Source organism: Rosa chinensis, chromosome 6 (assembly GCF_002994745.2).
Source record: "Rosa chinensis cultivar Old Blush chromosome 6, RchiOBHm-V2, whole genome shotgun sequence".
Lineage (NCBI taxonomy): Eukaryota > Viridiplantae > Streptophyta > Magnoliopsida > Rosales > Rosaceae > Rosa > Rosa chinensis.
In genome coordinates, this window is record NC_037093.1 from 46,937,574 (window position 1) to 46,949,145 (window position 11,572).

At 39.1% G+C, this 11,572-nt stretch overlaps 1 protein-coding gene across 1 annotated transcript; it reads left to right on the forward strand.

Moving 5' to 3' along the window:
• The first annotated feature begins 8,264 nt into the window (after positions 1-8,264).
• LOC112172915 (chloroplast envelope quinone oxidoreductase homolog) lies at positions 8,265-10,538 on the forward strand. Its single transcript, XM_024310417.2, has 4 exons — positions 8,265-8,555; positions 8,682-8,823; positions 9,345-9,436; positions 9,524-10,538. The coding sequence occupies exons 1-4, from the start codon at positions 8,481-8,483 to the stop codon at positions 10,211-10,213; spliced, it is 999 nt and encodes a 332-aa protein (XP_024166185.1). The 5' UTR covers positions 8,265-8,480; the 3' UTR covers positions 10,214-10,538.
• The last annotated feature ends 1,034 nt before the right edge of the window (positions 10,539-11,572 follow it).

Sequence of the window (11,572 nt, forward strand, 5' to 3'; positions counted from 1 at the left end):
CCAATAATGTTTAATTAGGAGACAATAAAGTAATTTTTTTTCCCTTCTAGCAGAAATAGCATCATTATTACAAATTTTTTTTTTTTAGAAGAGCATCTGCAAGACTCCTTTTTGAATTAAACAGCGACTAGGCCAAAATCAACCCAATAATCTGATTATTAGGAGGACTTTGTATGTGACTCAGATCATATAAAAATCAAATAAGGATTGGTAGCATGAAGCATGGTGTGGGGGCTAGAAACACATTGTGGTGAGAGAATTGGACGGTTTTTGGATTTGGGGTTTCTGGAAATTGGTTTGAATGAGAGTCTAGGAAAATGGCTTAGACTTATGCTTGAAGGCTTGATTTGCTATAGGTGTTTCTAAGTATTCTTGATCGATTATGTTGGATGCCTATTTCAATCTCAAAGCTCCCTTTATATAGACTATTGGGAACACAGGTTTTATGGGTAAATCATTTCTTCTTCAATTCACACATAATTTTTGCCTTAAAATCTGGGAAAAAAAAGCTTACTTGAGAGATGAAGTTTTGGGAGAAAGAGCAAGTCGCTACAGCAGTTGACAACGATTGTAGCAGATGCAGCTACGGGGGCACAAATCTGGAATGAGGTGGACGAGGAAGCTTGAGAATTGTGCGCTCATCATTTAAGGAAGAAGAGGATATCTCTTAATTGGTCACAAGATTTCCCTTTCAATGACTAACAAAAGGAATCAATGTATTTAGGGACTTTGGCAAACTCTCTGTGTACTAAGTTGCTGCAGGGAAAAGGTGAGATATGAGATTGCTATAGGGAAGGGAGGTAAGACGGAATGAAGAAGAAGAAAAGGGAAGTTGGGCTTTTCTGACTTGGACTTTGGGTTTTAAAGGAGAGGCTGGCCCAATTCTTATGTTCACCATTTCGTTCTTGATTTAAATAATTGGGCTTGGATTTCGGGGCCCAAGACCGAAATAACCAACGACACTAAATCAATAGACGAGCATTATGTGTTTCCGTAACCTTCCACACTACGCCCACCTCTGCAAGCCCCAAGAGTGTAGTTGTGGCTTGGGTCTACATGCGTGGCATGACGGTTCGAGAAGATATGTAATTTTTTGTATTTCCAAATGTGGTTTGCTTGTGTATTTCTTTATCAGGGTTGAAATGGGCGTATAACATGCTTTGTGCTTTTTTGGGTATCAACAGCATCATTATTACATTAACTAACACAAACCCAACAAAATATTTTACCCGAACATCGTCATTTGGGTTCAGCAGGTTGAGATTCCCCAGCAACTGAATCTTGGCGGAGGAGAGCACGCCGTTTCGCAGCAGGAATGGCCTGGATCTCCATCCCTTGCCGTAATTGATCCACTTATGGAGAACTCCAACGACGGTGGCCTCATATCCAGTATGCCATCCGGGGTTGCAGTCAGATCCGACCAACATCGTCACAAAAATTGCCGGCAAGCTCTGCGTCCTCGACATCGATGATATGATGCTTCCTGTGACTAATCGCCTATATTGCCGCTCTCTAGCGTGACACAGCACAACAAGTGCATCTCTTTCACTCGCATTTTTTGAAACGCAAGACCAATTCAAACCGGCGCAACTATTTGACCATACGCACCAATGGCGGTAGATCCAAGTGGTGACGGCCGTGATACGCTGCGCTCTTGATCTCTATTGCCACGTGCCTTTGGTCTTCTCCAGTAGTACTCTGTCGCTCCCCGTCATCCGCTTGCAGAAAAAGGCACTGGCATTCAGGCGGGTCCGTTTCTGTTTCACATTTCATGCAGAGAGAGAGAGAGAGAGAGAGAGAGGAGACAGAGTGGAGTAGCTGTAGTTTCTTAATTTGGCTGAGGGCAAAATTGTTATTTTATTTTAACTTGGGTTAGTAAGAATAAAATTCTGTTGATGGGGTAAGTGAGAATACATTAGCTCAATTTTGTGCTTTAAGACAATGACCCTTTTATTTTTGTTAATTTAGTACCCTAAGTTTTCATAATTAGTCAACTTGTTATCTTAAGTTTTATTTCAACCAATTAATTACTCTAAGTTGTTAAAATTTGAAAATTAGTCAGTTTATCATTCTTTCTTGAAAATTTTTTTTAATCAAATAAACAACTCATATTCAATAACTAGTCTATTGTGAGTCGAACTCACGACTTCCCACTTATAAAATGGAGACTTATACCACCAGACCAAATGGTATGTGGGCAGAAATTAACTTGTTTTAATTCATCCATTGTTCCGTCCAAATATTGGTTCATTTTGAAGGGTGAATTAATTAAGAAAACAAAATTGAAAAAAAAAATTCATTTTGATAGACTTGCAACCTGAGTACCTAAGGAGTAAAAATTCACAAACCAAGAATTTTTTGGTCTTAACCTCCAAATAAAGTTAATTTACTCTATGTTACATGAAAATTTAAAATTAATTTTTCAATTGATAATCTTGATCGATTTGGTATTCTAAGTCGGGTTTTGTCTGCAGTAAATGAAGGATTGAGAAAAAGAAATTATTATTTAATCTCAACCAATTGTTATCTAATCTAATGGTCTAGAATCAAAGAATAATCTAATTATGTGGCTATTGATCACCACCCCCCCCCCCCCCCCCCCCCCCCAAAAAAAAATAATTTGAAAGACTAAAATAGCAAATTTGATGGAAGGGTAGCAAATTAAATTGGCTGATTTTGAAAACCTAGGATAACAAATTGACGGAAACAAAACCTAGAGTAACAAATTAAAAATTATGCCTAGTTTTTTTTTTTCGGCTTCCAATAACTTTGATTTATCTAGAGATGGCATAAAAACCCATGGGTATGGCCGTATGGGTACTCATGGGTACCCGTTCCATTTGGGTAAAAAATTTTAGGTATGGGTAGCAGTAAATTACCCATGGGTAAATAGGTAATGGGTTCTTAGATACCCGCTCGGGTATGGGTATTTCCGCGGGTACCCATACCCATATAACTTATTCAACTTTTTTTTTTGTTATCTAAAACTTCCTACAGATTAAAATTTTTTTTTTGGTCAAAACTTCCTACAGAATTAAGTTCATGATTAAAGAAAAAAAAAATGAAAAAAGGAAAAATAATGAAAAAGAAAGAAACTTTTCACGTCTGGTTATCAATCCCAAAGTTTCATCTTCTGAAATTAGATTTACCAATGACCAATTTCAGATCTTCATCTTCTCAAATTTGATTATCAATACAACAGCTCCCTTCCTTACTCCCTTAATTTTGAATTGAGCTCCCGATTTTCGTCGTTGATGTACAACTCTCTGGCTTCCTCCTTTGATTTCGAATTGAGATCCCGATCTTCATCGTCTACGGCTTCAACGCCGTCAACGTCATAGAAGCTGGCGATGGAAGGCTTGTCGTGCTTGTTCACGTCTCCGGCAGTGAAGCATGCTTCGTCCTCTTCGAGCTTTTTGGGTGAAGGAGGTTAGGAATTGGGCTGGAGATGAAGAACTGAAGAAACTGATGTCTGTTTTCCCAAAGCAAGAGAGTAGAGGTCTCTCTCTCTCTCTCTCTCTCTCTCTCTCTCTCCCTCTCCTTTTTTAAGGGGAAAAAACAAATTAAAGACAGCAGATGGGTAGATGGGCACCCATTTACCCGATGGGTGGGTATGGAAATACCCGCGAAAAATTAAATCGGGTATGGGTATCATGGGTAGTACCCATCTTGGTTGCTGGGTGGGTATATTACCCGCGGGTATTACCCAATGGAAAAAATGCCAACTTTCATTTATCTGGATGTAACTGCAATCGAGGCTGTTCCTTACTCCATTGTCAATGCACAAACGCTTCATAACACTTCGTAAATTCTTAGACCTTTCAACTCCTGACTGCTTTGGTTCAACTGAAGCTTACTATGGCAAACAAAGCTTATGCATGCGCTTAAATACCCAACTACAGTTTCTACTTCACGTAATATATTACTCACGGTTATATAGTCCCTCTTAATTTGTACACAATTTCTTTCTACAAATGTTCAATCCATAACTGTTATTGTTGTTATTTTTATTTTTTAAAAGTGTGTACATAACTTTTTTTTGAGAGAAAGATAGATATTCATTCAATCAACTTAAAAACATACATTAGAGGAGGAGGATCAAAACCCCAAGAAACCGCGATTGCAGATACCATCAGGCTAATGGGCCCAGACTTTAACCACCATACGACCCTTTCCAAGGCTACTTTGATCATATGAACTTGAAAGTTCTAGTAAAACCTCGTAGTCAACCGCAAAGAAGACAACGTCCTCTTCAACACCTTGTCCAAAAGTACCAGACCACGTATAAAGGATCACTTGTCAGCGAATCGACAACAAAAGTAAACCAAAATTGAACCAAATCGTCCTCGTCCTTGGGAATGACACCATTTACATGGCATAACACCTAGACCTGATCCTAGCTCAAAGGAGTAGGAACCAAACTGTATCTCGGAAAATTAGGGACTTATTAACACTAATCTAACAAAAAATAAAACCCTAATTAAAACCAAATGACCGCCTCCACCGAGTAAACGACCCTGATCCTTCCATAATCCCCAGTAGCTTGAATAGGGAGGTTGGTGACCAAAACCTCTCTACCAGATCTGAACCGCGATGGACCCTGAATTAAACCATTGTATGGAGCCTTCCCCAATCCAACCTCGCCTCCATAATTCCACCCTTGCTGGACAGAAACCCTCCCTCGACCATAACCAATTCTCCACAGCAATCCACCAAGCAACCACTAGGCTCCCACGAACATCATCGCACTCCCCCAAGATCCACCACATCCCAGATCCGGCACACCCCTATCACACCATCAGGGCAAATCACAACACCTCTTATCCAGCCACTGAAAGCCCATCCACCATTGATCAAAACCCAGTGCGACCCAACTAGAGAAATCTAGCCATGACCGCAGTCCAAACCTTAACCAAAGTAGGAAGCCAATCCGAAGAACCGCCGCCGCCGCCACCTTGACGAGAGGGACACCGCGAACAAAAACCCCTCCTACGAGAACTCCACACCACCGGGGAACAATCATAACCCATCTAGCAGCAACCACAGCACCACAGCGCGGCCAAAGACCAACGTCAAAGTGAGGGCGCCGCCAGACGAGGATCGTCGAACACAGGGAAACCAAGTTTTTTTCGAAGTGTGTACATAACTTGAAAGTATAACAATACAATAATTAGTTAATTACTGGTTTTTTACTATATCACGCCATTGTGTGCTTTTAATTTGCTAAACTAAGAAATATCTGGTCATAATTAACTTTCCAAATAAAGCAGGAAGAGACAACAAATTAACCGCAAAAGTGCAAAACTACCCAAAGTTTCTGAACACCACACTTTAAACTTAAACCCGCAGCCAAAATTCATATAATTAGCCAGCCAATGGCTCATAGTATTTACCAACATCAAGTGAATACGATAGAACTGTGTACGTTGTAGCAAAAAATCATGGGGCTATCAAACATGATCCATTGTCTGCTCATAATTAGCATGGTGGCGTTGAACCATGGAGTCGCAGCTGATAGGAAATTTCTTGACCCTGGAGTTATTGATCCTTGCTAAAGACCCGGTGGATCGCACCCAGGTTGTCTTCCTAGAAACAACAGTGAGCGCACGCCTGCCAATCCTTATCAACGCGCAGGGCCGGACCTGACACGAGGCCCAAGAGTCAGCTGACTCAGGCCCAGAAATTCAAGAGGCCCAAAAAAAATTTTTATCGCTTTTTATTATGTCCAAATGCCGTATGTGTCAGTGATCTAAGGACAAGAGCAATTGTGTGTGAACGTATTAATTGAGAGCTATCATTTCCCCAATTAAAGGAAAGAAAAATAAGTTTAAGGGGGCCCACAGAAAGTTGGACAGATTTATATATAATGCTAGATATATATACATATATATATAATATAATATATAATGTTAAAGTGTATTTACACCCATTCAGACGTAAAAGAAAGAAAATGGGATACACTCACTAATTAATACTCCAAAGTTGTACCCCCAAAAAAAAAAAAGGTTTTAATTAAAAAAATAAAAAAGGGGGTAGAAGCCTCACTGCCTAATAAGAGATTTATTGTATAAATAGGATTCATAATGTAAATAGGATTACTAGAATATTTATTATCTAATTACTAGAATAATTACTTTTGGATATTACATGTTGTTTTTGTTTTTTTATTATTAGATTTTGAGTTTATAGCTTTAGTTCTGAATTTTTTTTTTTTTGAATGCACACTTTGATTTGAGGGCCCAACTCTTAGAGTTCGCCTCAGGTATGAAAATCTCAGGTCCGGGCCTGTCAACGCGGTTGTTCAAAACTTACTCGATGTCCTTCAGATCCACTATGATGGTGATTATATAAAGTTCTTCTCTAAGAGTGCACTAAGTTATATGGAATAAGATCGATGTGTTTCAATAAACTGACCTCAATGTTGAAGGTATTTGAGAGATGAAATTAAAGTTCTAAAAAATAGTAATTTTGAACCGTGAGTAAAGGAATTTCTCTAAAATTTGTAATAAAGTGAGGCCATTGCGTGTCTAAAATTGTATTATACCTATGAATGGGCAAACGGGGGCGGGGGCGGGGCGGGGTTTCCCATTACCCATGCGGGTTTTCCAAATTTTTTTTTTTCAACCAAGGCATTTTTATAATTTTTTTAATTCTGAATAAAACAAAAAACCTATACACGGATCCGATCGTTGGATCATCGTATAATTGTGAAAAGACGATTCAAAAGGCGATCCATGAGGATCCGATGGTTGGATCATCGTATAATTTTGTGAGGAATATTCTAAAGGCTATCCGGGACGATCCAACCGTTGGATCTTCGTATAATTTTGAGAGGATGATTCTAAGGGTGATCCGTGAGGATCCGACCTTTGGATCATCATATAAATTGGTAAAGATGATCCTTTAGGCTATCCGTGAGGATCTGACCGTTAGATCATCGTATAAATTGGTAAAGATGATGCTCTAGGCGATCTGTGAGGATTCGATCATTGGATCGTCGTATAATTTTATGAGGATGATTCTAAAGGCGATCTCTTCGTATAATTTTGAGAGGATGATCCTAAGGGCGATCTGTGAGGATCCAACCGTTGGATCATCGTATAAATTGGTAAAGATGATCCTTTAGGCGATCTGTGAGGATCCGACCGTTGGATCGTCATATAATTGTGATTTGTGAATTGTATGCTAAGTTGAGATCGTATGTGATTAGGTGTTTGACGGAATTGCATTGACCGATCATTTGTGATCTTATGTTATTTTGAAATTTTCTATTTTCTAAAAAATAGAAAATAGAAAATTTCAAAATATAAAAACAAAAAAGTTCATATAAAGAAAATGTCAGATGCAGGGGCAGGGCGGGGAATCCCCCATTTGAAAATATCTCCAGATGGAGAATGGGGGAGCGGGGAAAACTTGAGGCGGGGCGGGGGAATCCCCCTTTTGCTCATTCTTAATTATACCCCGTCAAGCTGACTTGCCTTCTTAGTTCCTTTCTTTCTTTGTTTGTTTCCTATGTACAATGTGTGCTATTTTTACTACGTATGTGATCATACAGGTCTTTGTTGGTATGTTTGATGCTTTCTTTCTCTGGTTATTTCTTACTTAGCTCTGCATTCTCTCGTTTGAAAATTTGTTACACATCGCTAAATATATAAAATGCAAAGTAACAAACTGGCAACAATTTGAACATTCTTTGATCGATCTAATACTAATGATAAAGTAAAATATTGTCAAACACACTATCAATTCAAGACGAAGAATAAGATCATAGCCTACTGTAAGAACAATTATGCCATTTGATCCACACCCAAAAATCTATAGCATCTTTTTATTGTTGCGCGCATTCGCACTTTAAATCATTTGTGTTCGTTTTTAATTCACACTCAAATGAAAATCTCAAAATGGAGATATGTGTCACTACGAATGCGATATATTTTTACAAATATGTCCCTGCTTCGTAACTCTTCATAAATTCTGAGACGAGCTTTCAACTTCTGAATACTCTGGTTCAACCGTTCAACTGAACTTACTATGGCGAAAAAGTCTATGCATGCTCTTCAATATAATGCTGCTGGTGGCCTGGTGGGCGACCTTCAGGCTTAAAGATTTGTTCGGCCCTCATTAATTTGCTTCAGTTCACATAAGCTGACCTCACCTTATAATTTGAAAATGGGCATTTGACCTTTCAACGTTTTGTGTGTGATCATAAAAATGTCGAGGAAAATTCAAAGGCTGGTTTCTCTACTTTTCTCTTCTCTGGTTACTTGGTTAGGGTTAGAGGTTGAGGTTGTAGATGTGAATGATACTTGGGAGTACGTCAAGACACAAGCTATTACGACTAGCTAGCAGATACCAATCTTGATATCATTAGTCCATTACTACTTTTCTTCTGTTTTCTTTTGCCAAAGCACCCGTGCTTATAAAATTTGAAAGCCGTTCTGCAAATCTACAAACTTGCACTCTCCTCTCTCTCTCTGCAAATGAAAGCCATGGCGGTAAAGCTTATGCATGCGGTTCAATACAATAGTTATGGTGGAGGACCTTCTGGTTTAAAGGTTGTTATTTATCTGCTTCTTTTCTTTCTGGCTTTCGAATGCACAGTTGAGGGTTGAATTGAAGTTTGTGAAGAGAGGCTTTGGAGTTGTGCAGAGTAAGATGATAATGTTTGTTTCTTCTTGCAGCATGTTGAGATTCCGATCCCAACTCCGAAGAAAGATGAGGTTTTGCTGAAAGTGGAAGCAGCTAGTATAAATCCAGTTGATTGGAAACTGCAGAAAGGCGTGGGGCGGCCTTTTTACCCACGCAATTTGCCTCATACACCTGGTAACTTTGTTGTTCATTTACAATTTGAGTGAATGTGTTCGTCATAAACATGGGAGCCCCAATTGTTTAGCTTTGAAAAACAATGAATTTTAAATGATCTGTTAGTGTGCGTTTGAGCAGACGCCACGTTACTTGAAAAGCTGGCATTGATAGTAACTTTGTTTAAACAAGGCATTGTTGGAACTGTTTGGTAGTGTGAAATTTACATAGCATTGGTTCTGTGTCCCATAGAGATTACATTAGGAAGAATCGAATAATGAAAAGATTAATATGTTTCGATACAAGCACTGATTTACAGTTGAGTTATAGATGAAAGAGTTGTTAGGTAGATAAATAAGTTGAATATTTAAATTGCTTCTGGATAGCTAGAAATGATAGGATTGAATATATATTGAAAGGATCATGTTTTCAACATAAACTCTCATTTGTACATTGATTAGTTTTGTTATTTAGACAACAATGTGATCCTTAGCCTGCTAGATTAATTTCTTGACTTTGGCTGATGACATTATCGGGCACAGCTTGTGATGTGGCCGGAGAGGTTGTCGAGGTTGGACAAGGAGTTCAGAATTTCAAAGTGGGCGACGAAGTTGTCGCAGCTCTAACACTTGCTGTAAGTGCTCATTTTTGTTCCTTTTGGTAACATTCATTTGCTTTATGCTGATTTCATCCATGCCTTGCTTTATGTATATGTTAATAGACTGGAGGTGCATTTGCTGAGTATGCAACTGCTAAAGAGTGTTTCACGGCTACTAGGCCGCCTGAGGTTTCAGCAGCCGAAGCTGCCGGGTTACCTGTTGCTGGTCTCACAGCTCACCAGTGTCTCACTGAAGCCGCAGGAGTCAAGCTGGATGGCACAGGCCCTCAGAAGAACATATTGATTACCGCTGCCTCTGGAGGTGTGGGGCACTATGCAGTCCAACTAGCTAAACTAGGAAACACCCATGTCACGGCCACTTGTGGAGCTCGTAACATTGATTTCGTCAAGGGCTTGGGGGCTGATGAGGTTCTTGACTACAAGACCCCTGAAGGGGCAGCTCTGAGTAGCCCGTCTGGTCGGAAATATGATGCCGTGATCCACTGTGCAACAGCCATTCCTTGGTCTACTTTTAAGCCGAATTTGAGTCCAAATGGGAAGGTCATAGACATTAGTCCCAGTCTAAGTAACTGGCTCACTATGGCTGTAAACAAACTCACCTTCTCCAAGAAGCAGCTAGTGCAGCTGATGGTGAATCCCAAGGCTGAGAACCTGGATTATCTTGTTAAGTTGGTGAAGGAAGGAAAGCTCAAGACGGTGATTGACTCCAGACATCCTTTGAGCAAGGCTGAAGATGCTTGGGTTAAGAGTATCGATGGCCATGCTACTGGGAAAATCATTGTGGAGCCTTAAGTACCTAGGAGATTTCAAAATGTTGGTATTGTAAAATGCATAATATTGCATCAATTTTCTTAGTAAAAAATAAAAAGAGAGATGAGCGGTAGATTTTCAGTTATGACGATTTTTTTATTTTGAGATTGTGGGTGGGTGCTTGATACCTCAAATTGATTGTCATAGAAAAACTAATATTGCCTAATCCTCGATTTTTTTAGAAATAATACTATTGCATCATGGCATACTCATTGTTAAAAATAAGAAGGTGTTATCATAGTAGTGTTGTACGGGTGCCTCCAAATGACACCCAATTGTTGGAGCACTATTGTAGATGTGTTGTAAATTTTTGTGTTGTAAAAATTACAATTATGTAACCGACCACATAATTATTTTGCGGTCAACATATGATACTCATTAGTTATAATCTATTATTAGGAAACTTGAGAATGATCACTAAGTAATTTGGAAGTTTGAGTTTTTTTTTTTTTTTTTTTCCTTTTTAGATATGAAAGTTTCTTGCAATCAGAATTTACATTATCAAATAAAATGGCTCTTTTTGTGAGTGCTAAGAATGAAAAAACACACAACTTTCCCTCATTTATTATCTCTTCATCTTCTTTCTTTCCGGCAAAGTTAGCTTTTTTTTTTTTTTGAAAGGAAGTTAGCTTTGTTATATCAAGATTCCTTTTGGGGTGTGAAATTTGCACATCCTTAATTGCAAATGGCACACCCTTTCATTTTTTTAATATTATTCCCTTTCACAACTTTTTACATTTCCTCAAATACCCTAAAGTCAGATTTTTTTTTTGGTCTCTCTCTCTCCCCCCTCTCCAAAACCACGACAATCTTCTCTCTTTCTTCTCCATGTACGAGGCTGAAGAGTGAGCGAACAAAGAGCTTCATTGGAAGGATGAAGAAATCGTTGAAAGGGTTTGTGGGTGTTGCTAAATGTGGCCAGAAATAGAGCCTGCAGATCTTGAAGGTCTGTGGATTGGGACCATTTTGGGTTACTGTAGATTTCGTCATTTCCAGGAAGTGAGGTTTTAAGTCTTGAAGATGGATTTGTGAGATGGGTCAGGAGAATTGCATTTGGGTTTGTGGGATTTGGTTAAGAAAGTGGGATTCTTTCATGAGGGGGGAGCGCAAGATCAGAGGAGGGCTATGAGATGAAAATGGGAGTGGAATCTGGGGGTGGAATTTGGTTGAGAAATGGGAATTTCATGATACAATGGAGGGAAGATTGGAGAGGTAGGCAAGTAGTGCTAGAGGGTATTGGGGGTTTGGAGCAGTAAGAGATATAAAGCAGCCATTGAGGAGCTGAACTTTAACATCAAGGTATACACCTGGTCCATAAATCACATCACAATTCAATTCCCA

What these genes read in the sequence shown, in the direction of transcription:
- LOC112172915 (XM_024310417.2), top strand. Translation starts at nt 8,481, where the DNA reads ATGAAAGCCATGGCGGTAAAGCTTATGCATGCGGTTCAATACAATAGT. An exon ending in CAATTTGCCTCATACACCTG is followed by an intron (nt 8,824 to 9,344) that starts GTAACTTTGTTG and finishes TATCGGGCACAG; the next exon opens with CTTGTGATGTGGCCGGAGAG. An exon ending in TCGCAGCTCTAACACTTGCT is followed by an intron (nt 9,437 to 9,523) that starts GTAAGTGCTCAT and finishes ATATGTTAATAG; the next exon opens with ACTGGAGGTGCATTTGCTGA.